Source organism: Andrographis paniculata, unplaced genomic scaffold, assembly GCF_009805555.1.
Source record: "Andrographis paniculata isolate CXL003 unplaced genomic scaffold, ASM980555v1 Contig35END, whole genome shotgun sequence".
NCBI classification, from domain to species: domain Eukaryota; kingdom Viridiplantae; phylum Streptophyta; class Magnoliopsida; order Lamiales; family Acanthaceae; genus Andrographis; species Andrographis paniculata.
The window spans coordinates 5,356,744-5,375,423 of NW_026137568.1; the positions used below are offsets into that span (position 1 = coordinate 5,356,744).

General features: G+C 32.6%; 2 protein-coding genes across 3 annotated transcripts; one reads left to right on the forward strand and one right to left on the reverse strand.

The window, feature by feature from the left end:
* Nucleotides 1-10,364: 10,364 nt before the first annotated feature.
* Nucleotides 10,365-15,975, forward strand: LOC127249107 (selenium-binding protein 3-like). Its single transcript, XM_051271739.1, has 7 exons — nt 10,365-10,710; nt 11,171-11,366; nt 13,931-14,158; nt 14,543-14,774; nt 14,894-15,001; nt 15,112-15,384; nt 15,477-15,975. The coding sequence occupies exons 1-7, from the start codon at nt 10,587-10,589 to the stop codon at nt 15,756-15,758; spliced, it is 1,443 nt and encodes a 480-aa protein (XP_051127696.1). The 5' UTR covers nt 10,365-10,586; the 3' UTR covers nt 15,759-15,975.
* A 91-nt stretch (nt 15,976-16,066) lies between these two features.
* On the reverse strand, nt 16,067-18,288 carry LOC127249108 (probable glucan endo-1,3-beta-glucosidase A6). Of its 2 annotated transcripts, XM_051271742.1 has the most exons (5): nt 18,162-18,288; nt 17,950-18,022; nt 16,866-17,854; nt 16,478-16,787; nt 16,067-16,392 (listed from the first exon to the last, which is right to left on the reverse strand). In XM_051271742.1, the coding sequence occupies exons 2-5, from the start codon at nt 18,020-18,022 to the stop codon at nt 16,355-16,357; spliced, it is 1,410 nt and encodes a 469-aa protein (XP_051127699.1). In that variant the 5' UTR covers nt 18,162-18,288; the 3' UTR covers nt 16,067-16,354. The 2 variants fall into 2 exon arrangements, with proteins under 2 accessions (XP_051127699.1, XP_051127698.1); XM_051271741.1 differs by having other exon boundaries at nt 17,950-18,287.
* Nucleotides 18,289-18,680: the final 392 nt, after the last annotated feature.

Genomic DNA, 18,680 nt, shown 5'->3' on the forward strand with positions numbered 1-18,680 from the left:
AACGATGTTGTAACATATGGAGACCTCCTAGTCAAACAATTTATGCGGTCACTAAACGGCAACGCCTTCGACTGGTACATCAACTTAGAGGTTGGCTTTATCGACAATTGGGAACAACTAAAGTACGAGTTCTTGAATCGGTTCTACAACACAAAGAGAACCGTCAGCATGACCGAACTCACCAACAGCCGCCAATGGAAAGATGAACCAGTAATTGACAACATCAATCGCTGGAGAAGTCTAGCCTCAACTGCAAAGACCTTCTGTCTGAGGCTTCCGGCATAAAAATGTGCATTCAAGAGATGCAATGGGGCTTGAAATACATCCTACAAGGGATTCGACCCCATTCTTTTGAAGAACTCGCCACTCGCGCTCATGATATGGAATTGAGCATGATGTCTAGTGGAATATATAGACCGTCTACTGAAGATTTCTCAGATGACGAGAAATGCAACACTTCAAACAGCGGGGGCAATCATACTTACAATACTACTGAAAATGAGGATAAACTTTCTTCAATCTTCTGGAAACGAGGATAAACTTTCTCCAATCTCCTGGAAACGAGGATAAACTTTCTTCAATCTCCTAGAAACGAGGATAAACTTTCTACAACCTCCTAGAAACGAGGATAAACTTTCTTCAACCTCCTGGAAACGAGGATAAACTTTCTTCAATCTCCTGGAAACGAGGATAAACTTTCTTCAATATCCTGGAAACGAGGATAAACTTTCTATAATCTCCTAGAAACGAGGATAGACTTTCTTCAATCTCCTGGAAACGAGGATAAACTTTCTACAGCCCTTCTAGAAACGAGGATAAACTTTCTTCAATCTCCTGGAAACGAGGATAAACTTTCTACAGCACTCCTGAAAATGAGGATAAACTTTCTCCAATCTCCTGGAAACGAGGATAAACTTTCTTCAATCTCCTAGAAACGAGGATAAATTTTCTACAATCTCATGAAAACGAGGATAAACTTTCTCCAATCTCCTGGAAACGAGGATAAACTTTCTCCAATCTCTTGGAATCGAGGATAAACTTTCTTCAATCTCCTAGAAATGAGGATAAACTTTCTACAACCTCCTAGAAACGAGGATAAACTTTCTTCAACCTCTTAGAAACGAGGATAACTTTCTTCAATCTCTTGGAAACGAGGATAAACTTTCTTCAATCTCCTAGAAACAAGGATAAACTTTCTATAATCTCCTAGAAACGAGGATAAACTTTCTTCAATCTCTTGGAAACGAGGATAAACTTTCTACAGCCCTCCTAGAAACGAGGATAAATTTTCTTCAATCTCCTGGAAACGAGGATAAACTTTCTACAGCACTCCTGGAAATGAGGATAAACTTTCTCCAATCTCCTGGAAACGAGGATAAACTTTCTTCAATCTCCTAGAAACGAGGATAAACTTTCTACAATCTCCTGTAAACGAGGATAAACTTTCTCCAATCTCCTGGAAATGAGGATAAACTTTCTCTAATCTCTTGGAAACGAGGATAAACTTTCTTCAATCTCCTGGAAACAAGGATAAACTTTCTATAATCTCTTGGAAATGAGGATAAACTTTCTAACAAGACTCCTTAACACGAGAATAAATTGTTAAATAAAACAAACAAATTCAATTTGTTTTGAACTACGTTATGACTTGATTCCTTCACCGGATACGTAGGCAACTTGGAATATAACTCCGAGTTCAGTCAATTATGGCAAAAAAAAGCCTTAAAAAATAAATTGCGCAAAAAAAAATCCAAAAAAAATCGGGCTTAAAAAAAACCAATTGGACAAAAAAAAAATCTCGTCCAAAAAAAAATAAAGAAAAAGCCCTCTGAAAAAATATTGGCTAAAAAAATTAAAAAAAAATGATAGCCATAAAAAAAAAAATCAGTCAAAAAATAAATTGACTTATGTTTCAAGAATCATTCAAGCCTTAAACGCTTTGCGTCCGCTTAAAAGAGTCTCAAGGGGACATTTTGTAGACACTAAAAATATATGTCTAAAATCAATTAGATATCATATATTTTGGAAGAAAATAAAATTCCAATAAAATAAATATATGATATTTAATTATGCATATATGTTAATTTTTGTACAACAAATATCAACCATTAATGCAAAAAATCTGTTTAAAATGGAAGATATCGTACAAATATTACGTGCATAAATAGAGCCATAATAAATTTGGCAACAAAATAAATTAATCTTGTCAATAAATGAAGTATATAAATTAATATCTTCCGAAAAAGGACAATGATATAAAGATCTTGGCGAGAAAGGAAGGTGCACAATCAAATCCGTCAAGAATGAAAAATAGCATCCGATGGAAAAGGAAAGATTATAAAATCCTCCTATTGGCCAATCAAAATGCGCCACGTGTCACCATTGAAAAAGGAAGCCGAAGCCACCCATCCCCTATAAATAGGAGCCATGGTCAAATCATTTGAAATACCGAGGTTGCATGAAGATTCAAGCAAAGGGGTAATTCTCTATACTCTCTATGTATTGTTCTTCTTGTTCTTCATGTCCTTCGAAGCGTTCTTTGTCGAAAATCACTGATTTGGACAAATGATCCAATATTGGTTGACGAATCGATAAAGTTAACGTTCTTCGTCGTATGTTCAAGCCGGAGGAAAGATCAAAGCTGTCAAAGCCGTCGAGGAATTCGTCAAAGCCAAGGGAAGGTCTTCAAAGTTTCTCTCAAAGCTTCGAGGTGTTCATCGCGTTCTTCATAAAAGGCGCAAACTTGGCCCTCTTCGATCCAAAAGTCAAAGGAACACGCCGCCAAAAGCGTTACGGAGCACCAAATCCACCTCTTCAAAGATCAAAGCCGCGAATCGTCCAAAGAAGACACTAAATCCAAAGCCGATGATCAAATCGTCTACATGGAGACCAAAACCCTCTGAACGGCGGAAAAGGGAAAGCAAAGATCAAAGCCGCGGATCGTCCAAAGAAGACACCAAATCCAAAGCAGATGATCAAATTGCCCACGCAGAGACCAAAGTCCTCCAAAAGCAGCAAAGCCAAAGCAAAGGTCAAAGCCGCGGATCGTCTTAAGAAGACAACAAATCCAAAGCCGATGATCAAATCGGCAACACGGAGACCAAAGTCCTCCTAAAGGCGGAAAAGCCAAACCAAAGATCAAAGCCGCGGATCGTCCAAAGAAGACATCAAATCCAAAGCCAACGATCAAATCGCCCACGCGGAGACCAAAGCTCTCCAAAATGTGGAAAAAGCAAACCAAAGATCAAAGCTGCGGATCATTTAAAAAGGACATCAAATCCAAAGCTTAGGATCAAATCACCCGCACGGAGACCAAAGCCCTCCAAAAGCAGCAAAGACAGATCAAAGATCAAAGCTGCGGATCGTCCAAAGAAGACACAAAATCCAAAGCTGAGGATCAAACCGCTGGCACGGAGACCAAAACTCTCCAAAGTCCGGCAAAATCAAACCGAAGACCAAATCTCTTCGGATCAAAGAAGTCATCGAAAAATAAATTGGAAAACAAATCGACCCGGAAGGAGAATCAAAGGACCCATTTAGAGAATAGGACCCGCTTTAAATTCAAATCAAATGTAATTTATACAAATTTTGTGTTTATTAAAAAAATAACATAATTTTTTGTCCACAGTAAGTTTAGGGTTTACCCTCGTAGACAACAACAAAAAAACTTATAATCCTACAAAATAGTTGAAGGAAAACACAAAACAAGTCTATTTTCTTTTAGAAAATAAGGGTTAGCCAACACTTATATCAAAACATAAACAAAAATTATGTTTTCCTTCTAACAGAAAATTAGAATCAACGAAAACAAGGACAATGGCGATATATATTCACAGATCCGACACAAAAGAACTCAAGAACAAATAAAAACTTAAAGAATATACAATATTTCAAATGAGGAATGTTTGAATATTAAAATATTTTTACAAAACTTTTAAGATTTTAAAAAATATTTTTATAGATTTTGACTCAAAAAACATATCTAAACTTATTTTAAAAGATCTATACCAAAATAGAGGAAACTGGCTTGATTTACACATTTTTATTAAAAGAAGTTTGAAAATAAAATTCGTTTATCAAAAAATAGAAATGGTTTTGTAACAAACTAACAGAAAACAACACAAATTGCACTGGACGGGGGCTAAAAAACACAAATCGAGTGAGATATTGGCCGGTTAAAGCACGGATCTAAAAGGAAAAGAATCAAACACAATAAAATAGGTTCGATTCAATCAGATCCTTTTATATCTAAACGATTTACAACCAAAGCTTTTCCAAAACCAAAATAAGAACATAATTTCGAAATCAAATCCACACCAAATGCTCTGATACCACTTGTTATTAAAAATATAAAAATAAATCGAGATTTTATTAACGAAATAGATATAAATTTTTTAACTAGATTTGGTTTAGGCTCAACTCCAAACCAACTCGAAAATACAAAATTACACAATATACAACCAAACATGCGACAAATACACACAAATTCAACCCGAAACCTACGACACAAACCAACTATCACCCCTACAAGACAAAACAAAGCAAAACTAAATAAAGAAGTGCGTACAACGTTAAAAAGAACCCCTTGCAGCTCTGATCAACAAAACAATGGAAGAGATCGTGCTAATGAACTCCACATAAAAGGGGAAAGCACCGCCGCAGACCACCGGAACAGTAATCGTTGGAACATAATAGTCGAGAGAGAGGAGAGACAGGCTAAAAAGTGATATATAGAAAGAGTGAGAATATGAATAATGACAAAGCCGCTCACTTACTCGCCATATATATAGGTAGATTAAAAATTGGATGAACGACTCAAATCAAAACCCTAAATCAGACGGATGATGCTTCTCATCAGAAAAGACGCGGGTCGGACAGCGGTTTGGGTCACGTGTCCGCCGGCACGGGTCAAAGGCTGGTGTTAATGGATCTGAACTAAGGTACTGTGTTGACTACAATGTTGATTGCATTGTGTATAAAATTGAGATAGATCCAATTGAACAAAAATTTAACAGTAATTTTAATAGTTTAAAATCACTCTTTTAACTTTATTATTAAACAATTTTTTTTTATAAATAACATTTTATTTTTATAATAATTCATTCAAATATAAAATTAAATTTTAAAATCACTTTTTAACTCTATTATTAAACAATTTTTTTTGTATATAAAAAATTATTTTTATAATAATTCATTCAAATATAAATTAAATTGTTTCTAATTTCGCTTTTTGCTCATACTTATGTTTTAAGATAAATCCAAAGTTCCAAACGTCCGGCTACATTAAAGAATTGCCAAAGTTCTTCACATGAAACAGTCATGTGACAGGTACGTTATTATTTGACCAAACAGTTGTCAAATACGTTTCCTTAGTCAAAGCTGTTAACTCAGCTGATTTTCCTAGGTCTTTGTTTTTTTTTTTTTATTTCAATTTAAATTTAATTTGAAATTAAAATAATATATAATAAAATATTTTATAAAAAATATATATTTTTTATTTAAAAAATGCAGAGTTTAAATAGTGGAATCTGATGATTTGGATAAAAGAAACATACCTAATTCATTTCCTTTAAATAAAATTATAGTATTTTTATTTTTACCTAAATAAAAGAAAATTCAAACAAAGTCAAATACACAATCTAACACAGACTTTTTATATAACACGGAGCATGTGCAGACATAAAAATTAATTTCAATATTTGTAGAACTAATCATAGCTATTAATTAATTAAAAATAATTAACTAAATTATGATATATATATATATATATTAATCAGAGGTCAAAATACAATCTGTGTTGTTATTGAATTAAGTACGTCATCCACACATCACATGTCCACTATGTCAACAATTAAATAGTCTTTCTTTTTTTCTCTTTTTTTTATTTTATTTATTTAAAATATAACTAATTGAAGGGTAATAACACTGCTTTATATACATGTCTGTCTCTAAGAGTTTCATTTATTTTTTACATATTTATATTTAAATATTAGTTATTATATTAAAATGTAATGCAAAAATTTTAAAAAAAATTGCAAAAAAACTTTCATTAATGTTTTATAATACTAATAGAATGACATTTGTACTAAAAATTATATAAATACAAGGATATTTTCAATGTTAAATATAATGACGTTGTTGGACATGGGTCCAAAAGCACTTGAACAAGAAGGAGGCTCAAAGACAAAAGTGGTGCCAGAGCTCATTGGCCACGGAACCGCTCAACAGCAATGGAGCTTCAAACCTCGGAGCCAAAGACTGCTGCCTCCACAGAGCCGAAGATAATAGTTTTCATTGGATTGTGGTGCTTCCACATGGCCAAAAGCAGCAGTCTCCATGGACCTTAGGGCAGCGACTCCTTGGACTATGGCGACTCCATCCTGGAACAATGTTTCCATAAGGTCAGAAAGTGTTGTCTTCATTGGGTTGAAAACAACTACATTCATTGGACTATGGTACTTCTACAAAACAGAGGAAGGTTGCCTCCACAAGATAGAAAACAACAGCTTCCACAAATCATGGGATAACTACCTCTGTTGGCCCTGGGTTAATAATTTCATACCTAACATTAGTGGAGGGCCTATGCACTTTCATACTTTATTCAAAAAGCTCAATGGAACAAGCCAACAAGAGGAAAACCGAAGATTTCATTTAACTCAAGGCTATTGGGGATACATCCCTGTGGACCGGCAAAAAGTACGATGGAAACAAATCGGAGTAAGCGGAAGATCTGATCCAAGGGCAATGGAAGAAGTTCAGAACAAGTGGAATCCGGTCCAGAGGCAATGGAAGCGGTTGAGAGCTGACGGAAGGAGGTTACCAGGTAGTTAGGAGCTGATGGAAGGAGGTTACAGGGAACTGATGGAAGAAGACAGTTTGAGGTAATGGAATGAGGTTACCAGACAGTTGGAGGTAGTAGTGGGAGGTTATCAGGCGGTTGAGAGTGGTGGAGGAATAAATGAGACTGCTCCTTTTAGTGGGAAGAGACGGTTATTCTTTATTAGGATTAAAACTAGGAAAAAATACAACACACAGACGCACAAAAAGATAAACTCGTATTTTTCTCTAATTTCTTTTCATGTTCTAGTTTCGTTTTTAGGCATTTTAATTCGAATTACATGGCTTTATGTTTCTAGCATATTTTTATTCGCTTTCCAGTAGATTTATCCGAGTTTTAGTAGATGTTAGTTTAAATCCATTGAAATCGGTTGTTTAGGCTCGAAGCCTCGTATAAGATCGAAGCTATGCAGGCTCCATCGTAGGAGCCGCCCAAAATCCGACGACAGACAGACTCTTTGGAGTACTTCCGGAACCCACACCGACAAGTCGACGAACGGTCTTGGAACCTCCGAATTTTAGGATCCAACAGACACAAAAGATAATGACCCTTAGAGACGGACGTAGCGAGTATAATTTGAAGAATATGGATGTGTTCTTTTAATATTTTACATACACTCGTTTTTTCAAAAATATTAATATATCACACATTCATTAACTTTATACTATATCCGTCTCACTTAACGTATCCACATTTCCATTTTCGTCTGTCCATTTATTATGTCACTTTTCTTTTTTGAAAAGTATTATACACTTTAATCTCATTTTAAAATTTTTAATTTAATTTTTTTTTAATTTTAATACTAATTAGGCATCTTAATTTTAATTTAATATTATATTTATTAAATAATAATTATTTTCACTAATACATTTTTAATTATTTACTAATTATCCTTCTTCTAAATTCTTGTGTCTACCGTAAATGAGATACCATATATGGGACGGAAAGAGTATTATCTACACAATTCTCCATAATAACTTATAAAATAATAGACATTTATATTATCTCACAAAACAAATACACTGTATCTTTATTCAATGATATTGAGAATTTCTTAAATCATACTCTTGATTCGTTACTGTATAATATTTATATATATCAAACATAAACAAAAAAATTAGTAGATGTGTTTGTTTGTTTTTTTTTTTTTTTTTATTATTTATTATTTTTAATAAAAAATATAATATTATGTCCGTCACATAAAAATACTTTTTTTTTTCTTTAAAATATGAATATTATTTTGTACAAAATTATTTATAAACTCGTTTTTGTAAAAATATGAATATACAATATCAATATTATTTTGTAAAATAATTATTTATTTATTTATAATTAACACAAACTAATTTTATAAAAATTGTAAAATTTTAAATTTAGATAAAAAAAAACAGTTATTTATTAAAGAAATATAAAAATAAAAGATTTTATATTAAATATATGTAATGTTATTTATAAATTTAAAAAATTAAAAAATTATATATATACAATAAAATATAGATAAAATTAAGTAAAAAGAAAATTTAAGTAATATATTCGGAGATGGAGGGAGCATCTAAAATAGATTCTAATAAAAAATTTAATTCCAAATTAAAACCAAACAAATTAACCATATAAAGAGATATGATAATATCAATTATCTAGAAGTACGGAAGTTTTTTTATCAAGCAAATCTTATCATATATTTAAATTGATTCTTTATTAAGGATAATGAATTAATAAGAGTGAGTTATAATATTATTTTATTATTTTTTATATAATTAATAATATTGATAATTTTAAAATAAATTTAATATATATAATTAAAAAATTAAGATATATTTAAATAATTTAAAAATTATATTATAATAAAAAAATATTTTCAATATAAATATTAGATAATAAAATTTTTCTAAAATGCAAATTTTATATAGATTTAAATAAAAAAATTTAATTTCAAATAAAAAACAAACAAATTAACTAAAGTAACCATATAAAGAAATATGCTAATATCATTATCTTAAGTTAAGGAAGTTTTTATCAAGCAAATTTTATCATATACTTAGAGCATCAGTTACTGTTACCTATTTAGTTATTTTTATCATTGTAATTTTTATTATAACAAAACCTCATTACCTCTAATAAAAATAATAGTTATCAATATTTATTACCTTTATTAAGAACCTGATCTTCAACAAAAAAAAAAAAAAAAAATTAAAATTAAAAACTATCCAAAATTTTTTGAAATTTTAAAAATTTAAAGTTTAAATTTAACATAAATTATTTATAAATATATTTAAATTTCATTAATTATTTTCTATATTTTCATATTCAATTAAACGAAATAGCTAGTGAAAATATTGATATTTTCAATTAGTATTTAAATTAAATTGTTGGACATGATTTGACAATAAAAATAATAAGTCTTAAATTATATTGGTAATATATTTATTTTATTAGTTTATATTACATTACAATTCTTTTTTATGTTATTTTTAATTAATATATATTGATTTATTTTTAATTATTTCAATTATTAAAATTTATATAGATTAATATTTTAAAAGTTAAAATAATAATACTATTATATAAAAATATTATTAGATAATAAAAATATATAGAAATATGTATAAATGAATAAATTATTTATATATCATTACATGATAAAAAAATACATAAATAAATAAATTATTGTGAATTTATACAATAGTAAATGTAATGTGTTAGAGGTGATTTATTATAACGGTCATAAATGAAATAATTTGAATATTGAGATAAATATAATGTAGATGAAAAAAAATAGAAGAAATATTGGAGTAAAATTAATAACCATAACGGATGCTCGTATAATATTATTTAATTATTTTTTATATAATTAATAATATTAATAATTTTAAAATAAATTTAATATATATGATTAAAAAATTAAAATATACTTAAATATTTTAAATATTATATTATAATAAAAAAATATTTTTAATATGAATATTAGATAATAAAATTTTTCTATAATACAAATAAATAAAAATACATTTATTTATTTATAATTAACACAAACTAATTTACAAAAGAGATGTAATTTTAAATATAGATAAAACTATTTATTTTTTGAAAACATATAAAAATAAAATTTTTTTGAATGGATATGATGCATAATTTATATATTATATAGCTAATTAAATTAATTTATATTTATTAAAATATATTTTAAATTAGTAAAATTTAAAAATGTACCCATTGTTAGATAAATATAAAAAATAATGTTGAGATAGAGGAAAATATATTCTTTATATTGGATAATTAATTAAAAAAAAACATTCTTAAGATATTGTTATTTACTGGATCCATGACTTAGACGGGCCCACCATAAACATTTATGGATGTTAATTAATTGAAGGGTAGTCCAGTATTATCATTATTATTATTATATATAAAAAAAGATTATATCGAAAATAAACGATAATAATGACGCTCACGTGGACTAAATTGCTAACGCATTCTACTCTCTCTCTGTACGTAGTATAAAATTCCGTCTTTATTCACAAAACTTCAAACTTATTTTGTTGGCAGGCCTTGTTATCATCGCCTCGTCCGAAAAGAAACGTGTCTTCAGCTGCTTGCGTGCGCCACTGCCGCTCCTCGTCGTATTACTTTTGCAAGTATTTTCTTATCTTCTGGCGAGTTTTGAGATCCGATCGGAGCTGCAGTGAGGAATAAGTTGCGAGTGTAGAGAGAGAGAGAGAGAGAGATCTAGCAGCAGCAGGGAGTGAGGATGGCAAGTGCTGCGGTGGAAAACGATAGCTGCTGCGGGAAGGGGCCGGGATACGCTACTCCGCTTGACGCCATGGTGAATGGTCCTAGGGAGACTCTTATTTATGTCACTTGTGTTTATACAGGTAAATATCCATATATCTATCTATGAATCGAGGAGGTGTGTTTCTGCTTGCTCTTCGTTCGGTGTAAATTGATTTTTATTCGGTTTTTTCGAGTGTTAATTGGTGCTATCTTTGATTTGTGCCGAGGATTCTGCTTCGCCTTTTTAGAATAGTAATAATAAGAAGAATTGACAGGAATCAGGATGTGGTGTGGTGTGTTTGTGGTTGATTTTGTTTTATTAGTCGTTTAAAATGTGAAGGCGAATTCGAGTTCAAATTCAATTCGAATTCTCCAGAGATGATGGAATGGATGCCTGGAGAAGCGAATTGTGTGAAATGATTCAACAATTTGATTGATTAATTGTGTTGGAGAAGGTGTTGTTCTGAATCTCATCTGATCTGAGAGTGATACTAGTAGATATATATATATAGTGTAGCCTTTCTTCTTAATTCCATCCATGTATGGATCTGGATCTGGCAGGAACAGGACGCAACAAGGCTGATTACCTGGCGACGGTGGACATCGATCCAAGTTCGGCAACGTATAGTAGTGTGATCCACAGGCTTCCCATGCCTTACCTTGGGGATGAGCTTCATCATTCTGGATGGAATTCTTGCAGCTCTTGCCATTCGGATCCTTCCGCAGCCAGGCGCTATCTCGTCCTCCCTTCGCTCGTGTGAGTCACTCACTCTTCACATCATACCAACCTAATTTAATTATTCGTTTACCTTAGATTCATTCTTAATCCAAGCCATACTATTAGACTATTAGTACTAGTGTCTATAATCAAGGATAATTAATACCACCACCTTCTCCTACATGAGCTCACTTTAATTCATCTTAAATTAAATAATTATTCATTCCCTACTTATTTTAATTATATACAAAATAACATATATTAGATTATATGTTATAAAGATGTTGTTTTGTATATAATAATACAACATATACTAGCATATAATATAATATATGCTTGTGTTATATAAAAATATGTTTATTTATTTTTGTTATATACCATATAGATTAGGGTCCAATTATTTGTGCTGAAACTCCATTTTACCCTTCATGTAATACAAGTAAATGGGTCTCAAGGATTATACAAGTAAAATAAAATAATTCTAAAGATCATAAAACACACCCATATTGTATTTTGATAAGTCTTTCTGCTGTTGCTCAGAGATGATGATATGTTATAATTTCACTGAACTCACTTACAGATCCTGAAAATCTAGAGTTATGCTAACTTTCTAATCAGATACTCTTCAAAAACTAGGCCAACTATTATCCGCCTTCTCTAGTTTTTACTTCAAATTTGAATAATTCAAATAGTACAGACTGTGACAAAAAAATAATGAAATTTTGGTAATGAAATCATAGATAAAATTGTTTAAAGATTATTAATAAATAAAAAAATATAGCATGATTATTCTTGACGGAAAGAAAGAAGAGTACATTTGTTTGAGGGTTTGGATTTTGAGTTGAGATTTAAATAGTAAAATATTTTGAATTGTAATAGTTGTATAATGTTATATAAATTGATATTGACGTGATATTTTGAATGTAAATTAATTTTTTAGTATAATATAAAAAAATAAAAAATAGGTGTTCGATTTGATATTTTGGAGAAAAAAAATCAGAGGAATAGTAAAAATCCTAGAAAATCTCCCAAAAGAACACACCCAAATCATTTTCATCTATCATGTTCATATTGTCATTTTTGTCCACTCATATCACTTTGTGTTTTTGGATAAATTGTATTTTTAGATAAATTTGTTTTTATATAACAAATAATATTTTGTAATGAATTGTTGATTTTTTTAAAAAAGTGAATAAGGTGTATTAATATATTTTCTAATAACGCATGGGCTTTTGTTAAAAAATAGAAGCACAGTATTTTTTTTTTTTTTTCAGAAGCGGATAACTTTTAAAATACCTAGAAACATTTTTTCATTAAAATTATTATTTTATTCTTAATAATAATAATAATAATAAAAAATACAATTCTTAATATGATAATATAAAAATAAATAAATTTATATTATATTTTAATAAAAATTACAAATATAATTAATTATTATTTTAATTTATATATTATACTTGGATTAAAATTTAAAATTGAGATACCAAATTTAATAGAAGTATATAAATTTTTTGATTATACTAAAATTATTTAATATAATTTATAAAAATTTTAAAATAAATTATAAAATACAAATAATTTAATATTATATTGTAATTTTATTTTTAATTGATATATTATCTCTAAATTAAAATTTTAAAATATAAATAGTCAAATTAAAAATATATTTTTTATACTTTAATAATCATAATTATGCTATATTTTTTAATTTATTAATAATCATAAACAATTTTATCTATGATTTCATTACAAAGATTTCATTTTTTTTTTGTGTTTATTTTATTATTAATTTTTAATTTTTTTTTATAATGTGTGGCATAATTAATCTGAACTGAAAAAATATATAATAAAAATAAATTAAAATATATAATTAAATATGATTATAATGAATTAATTTATTAAGAAATATAAAATTTTAAATTTATTTAATATTTTTATAGAAAAAATACGAATAAAAAATTATAAATGAAGCTACAATAACAAATATTTAAAAAAATAAATAAATTAAAGTATAATGCAAACCATAAATAAAAAGGAGACAACCATGCTCGTAGGCTCCGAAATCCAAGATTAAATATTAAACAATCAAAGATTAATTCATGATTTGGAATGTATTTTCTCTTTTGAGTAATCCACCCGAGACTTGACCAGGTTTAATATTTAGACTGTGTAATGTATGGTGTTTTGTAATGATGATCTTGAATGTGAGAGAGTTTCTAGTGTAGATTACGATAATGGAAAAGAGTTGTTGAAAACATTATATATTCTTTCATAATAGTATGTCTCATGTCTGCAATGTTGAATATTTCTGTTTAAGAATGAAATTAAGCATTATGTTAGTAGGTCAAGAAACTAACTTTAATTTTGTTTAAAATATACAAATCTAGTGCATCCATTTTCTTCTATTGGAAACATTTAAGAAAGAGGATGGTGTTGCTGTCTGCAGCGCAGCTTCTATGGCCCGTCTGTTTCAATCTTGAGCATAGAAAGGAGAAACCTAATATGCTGCCTGCATCTGAGATAATGCCATGTTGTATGTTTTGTCCCATAAAAACAGAGGTCTCCATTTTGGCCTAGATATTAATTCTTTGACCTCTCAGGTCTGGTCGTATCTATGCAATTGATACCCAAAAGGACTCCAGGGCTCCCTCTTTGCATAAAATCGTGGAGCCGGAGGATATAATACACAAGACAGGATTGGCATACCCACACACTGCTCATTGCCTTGCTACTGGCGATATCATGGTTTCGTGCCTTGGAGACAAAGATGGAAATGCAAAGGGTAATGGATTTCTATTGCTGGACTCCAACTTTAATGTGAAAGGAAGGTACTGTCATTTAATTTCTATTCTGAATCAGATGAGACTTTTCCTAAGAGTAGCTAATAGTGGTTGGTATGGATATATAACGTGGTTAGAATACTAAATTACTGCGCCGAAGGCTTAATAGGAGCGTTGGCATTTTTTAGTATTATTATACATATAAGACTGCTCAAACTTCAACTGTTGTTAATCATATATAATATCCATACATGATGTGTACAGTGTACTTGCTGTGATTTAATAGTTTCCTTGTGTTATAATATACGATTGGTGGATCACATACCCTTTTTTGTTTTGCCCAACATTAGCCGTAATTGGATTTGTTTTGTTTGATATTGAATTATCAATCTTGTGGTGCATGAACATAATGGCCTATTGACTTGAAAATAGGTGGGAGAAGCCAGGAAACAGTCCCCTTTTTGGATATGATTTCTGGTACCAACCTCGGCATAAGACCATGATCAGCAGCTCTTGGGGAGCCCCTCTTGCTTTCACAAAAGGTTTCAACCTAGAGCATCTTTCAAATGGTCTTTACGGGAGGCATTTGCACGTGTACAGCTGGCCTGATGGTGAGCTCAAACAGACATTGGATCTTGGAGACGCTGGTCTCATTCCTTTGGAGGTAAATGCAATGCTTCTAAAGCTTGATAATATTTTTCTATGTATGAATTGAACCACTCTTTATATGCCCATCTTTTTTTCTGATTTGATTCCTCCAAATTCCTGTCCACCTCTTTACAGATAAGGTTCTTGCACAACCCGGACAGGGACACCGGATTTGTGGGATGTGCTTTATCGAGCACTATGGTTAGATTTTTCAAGAAGCCGGATGGATCATGGGACCACGAGGTATGTTTCCAAAAAATTTGAAATAAAAAATCTTGCTTTTCGATTAGTTATTTTGTTCGAATGCATAATGAAAGAACATTGCTATGATCTTATTCCACCACCCCTTGCAGGCTGCCATTTCAGTGAAGCCACTCAAGGTGCAGAATTGGATTCTACCCGAAATGCCAGGACTTATAACTGATTTTTTGATATCTCTAGATGACCGTTTCCTCTACTTCTCCAACTGGCTTCACGGCGATATCAGACAGTATAACATTGAGGATCCTGCAAACCCCCGGCTTACGGGCCAATTATGGATTGGCGGTTTGGTTAGAAAAGGAAGCAATGTGGTTGCTGAGGCTGAAGATGGCACAACCTACCAGGTCGACGTACCAGAAGTTAAGGTATCCATCACATTCCTATTTATGATTCAGTTTATGAAAGATTATTTGAATACAACTGGACGACCTTTTTCTCGTCTTTCGAGCATAAATAGGAACACCAGTTAAGGGGAGGACCTCAGATGATACAGCTGAGTCTAGATGGAAAGCGGCTGTATGTCACGAACTCCCTCTTCAGCCCATGGGATAATCAGTTCTATCCTGAAATGGTAGAGAAAGGCGGACAAATGCTGCAGATTGATGTTGATACCGACAAAGGTGGCCTTGCCATCAACCCGAATTTCATAGTGGACTTTGGGTCTGAACCAGATGGCCCCTCGCTGGCGCATGAGATGAGGTACCCTGGCGGTGACTGCACATCCGATATCTGGATTTAAGGGCTCGCGCCGCTCGGGATTGGCAATTATAGATCCAATTGGCAAGTACTATTTCAAATGTATGCTTCTTACAGCATGATATATCATCAGTTGGATTGGATATTGTTATATCAATGCTAGTCTCTGTGCTGATGTTACTTGAATCTAATCCCAGAATAAATTGAATCTTGTAGTTAATAATTGGCATAAACAATAAATAACCTACCGTTTTCTTGCATTTTCTTTTTCATCTATTGTTTTCTCATTATGATATGAGTTCTTAGATTATTAACTATGTTTGATGTTCATTGCATGTGGAATTTAATAAAGTATTAATATGTGTTGTCATTTTTTATTATTTTATATGTGTGTTGTAGATTTATATATATAATGTGTTGTCTGATATGTATCAAAACGGCATGGGGCATGGAAATCTTGATAGTTTTATTACAAGACATGTATTATATAAATATAAGGATGGGTACTCCAACAGTTGATGGACAGCAGATAAAGCTATTTCTTGGGATATTTCTATAGAGAAAGAGAGATGCAAGAGAAATGAAAACAGATGGATTGGTTGCTGATGAGCATAGCCCTATGGATAGTTACTTGTCTGGTCAGACTGTGACGCTGGGGAATTGGCACAGTCCATGGCCTGCTCGATCCAAACAAGAAAGAAGCATATAAGTTAAGAAGAAGAAGAAGGAGGAGGAGGAGGAGGCATAGATAGGGTTGCTTACTGGGGTCGACGGTGGTCTGAGTTGCAACGCCGTTGAAGAAACAAGATGCGCCGGCGTTCCTATACTGAGCCCAGTAGGAGCTGAATGCGTAGCTGGCATGTGCATTAACTGATATGGGCTCGTAGCACGGCTTCCCTGGGGCCAGCTTGCTGCACGTGCCATTCACATGCCGGCAAGCAAAGTCCAATGCTGGGGTTAAGTCGACCTCGCTAGCATTGTTGGCAGCCACGCACCAGAGCTTGCCCTTGTACGGCTCGTTGCTCACCGGCTTCGGAGAATGCCTGTACTGGCTTGTCCCCGTCAAGTCGAGCTGCCACCAAACAAAGACATTTACAAGAATAGCTTATATATAGATTGATTCGTTTCAAATGTGTGTGTGCGTACGTACTTCGTAGAATGGATTGCCGTTGGTATCGAGTAGACCCCAGTGCCTCTCGGTACCGGGGCCTGGCTTCTGGTTTTCGTCGTATAGAGAGAATATGAAGGTGAGAATTTCGACCCCGGGCCTTGCTGGTGTCCCCAACGGTGGGTAAGTTGTCATCTTGGAGATAAGATTGCGGTTGTAAACTGCAGCATTATAGGCGTTTGCGCCAGGCTGATCGATGTCGCCTGAGTGAGGCCAGCCGGTTTCGGATATGGCAATGCTAATGTTATCGAACCCGGCTTTCCCCATGGCGAACGTGACCGAATCGAGCATTTGGTCGAGCATGTTGGTGTAGACCAAGCCGCTGTGGGGATCAACGTAGGTCGAATTCTTCTTGACCTTGAGCAATGCAAAGTCGAGGTCCATGTTCTTGGGGTCGGAAGACCATGAGAAGTAGGGATAGATGTCGAGGAAGAAGAAGGACTTAGTCCCGTTCAAGAATCGGAGGAACGACGAAATGACCTGGATAGGTATATCCGACCGGAAGCGGCCCTTTGACGGCGGGAAAGTGGACTCGAGTATATCCATGGCCACGGGCGACCCGACCTTAATGCTATGGATATCGTACTTAATTAACGACCTCTTGAGCCTCCGCATGGCGGGCACCAAGTCGAACCACATGTTGACTTGGTCGTAACTAAACACTTCGTTCCCGACGAGGATGAATCGGATTTTGGTGCCGGGGTAGTAGGCCAGGACATTTTCCCGTAGCCATTTGTCGGCTATCGACTGGTTGGAGGCAATGCCGGAGATTTGGTCGTTGGATATCATCACTGCGACATGTAGCCCTGTCCCGGCCAAGAGCTTTAGCACCTCGGAGTCGGAATTATAGAGCTTTACGTACGTGGCATTCATGGATAGGATGCGATCGATCGACTGGTAAGGAGACGGGAGGTTGTTCCCCTGCCGCCCATAGTTGATTCCTATCAAGTCCAAGTCCGAGTCCCACGCGCCTGACAAGACAAAACCACTTCTCCTAAGCATAACTAATCCTAAAAAAGATAACAAATTTAAACAAGAAAGAGCAAGCGAGTATGGCAGGCATTACACGAGAGTGTGAAGAGACAACACAAGGACCAGGTCCAAACCACGATGTTCTTCGTCTTCGTCTTCATCTTCATCTTCATCCGAACCAAGGGGGAATAAGACAAGAGTGAGTGAGATTTTGATGTGAATAACAAGACAAGATTGGGGACCTATAAATACATGTTGTGTGAAAGTAGTCAAGAGTTAAAGAAGAAGAAGAAGCTGTTGAACAACCTTAAATTTAGTAATGGTGAATGATCTTTGTAATAGCAGCAGCTTTTTGATTTATTCTTTCATGTTTGTTGTTACGCAAAAGGGAAGTAGGTTTGGATTCACTTTATTTTTCATTTTTATTAAGAAGAAGAGATCTAAGATATGTGATGCATGTGATCAAACCAATCCAATAATATATGTATATAATATGTTTGCTTACGACTAAAAAGGCAAAGATTGTGGCAAGTATACAGTTATTAGGACATTTTGGTTTGTTTTGATGTTTATGTATTAAAAATAATTATGTTGGATAATATAAAAACTAATTATGAAATCGTACTATTTAAAAATATTAAGTGAACCAACCGTTTATCATCGATGTCATGTTCCATGTTCTTAAGTTAGTTTAGTCTCGTCTCATGTGCTCTGTCACACTAATTATAATAATACTTTTTGTTTCAATACATGGTTTGTTTTATTGTGTTCAGCCAAATGTATGGTTTCCACATTACTAAGAAGAATATTACTTTTGGTTTTATT

Bases quoted from the DNA above. Each gene is read 5' to 3' on its own strand.
- LOC127249107 (XM_051271739.1), top strand. From the start codon at position 10,587: ATGGCAAGTGCTGCGGTGGAAAACGATAGCTGCTGCGGGAAGGGGCCG. The intron at 10,711-11,170 runs GTAAATATCCAT...TGGATCTGGCAG, and splicing joins TGTCACTTGTGTTTATACAG to GAACAGGACGCAACAAGGCT. The intron at 15,385-15,476 runs GTATCCATCACA...GAGCATAAATAG, and splicing joins TCGACGTACCAGAAGTTAAG to GAACACCAGTTAAGGGGAGG.
- LOC127249108 (XM_051271741.1), bottom strand. From the start codon at position 18,028: ATGAAGATGAAGATGAAGACGAAGACGAAGAACATCGTGGTTTGGACC. The intron at 17,855-17,949 runs GTAATGCCTGCC...TTGTCTTGTCAG, and splicing joins TTGTCTCTTCACACTCTCGT to GCGCGTGGGACTCGGACTTG. The intron at 16,393-16,477 runs GTAAGCAACCCT...TGGATCGAGCAG, and splicing joins TCAGACCACCGTCGACCCCA to GCCATGGACTGTGCCAATTC.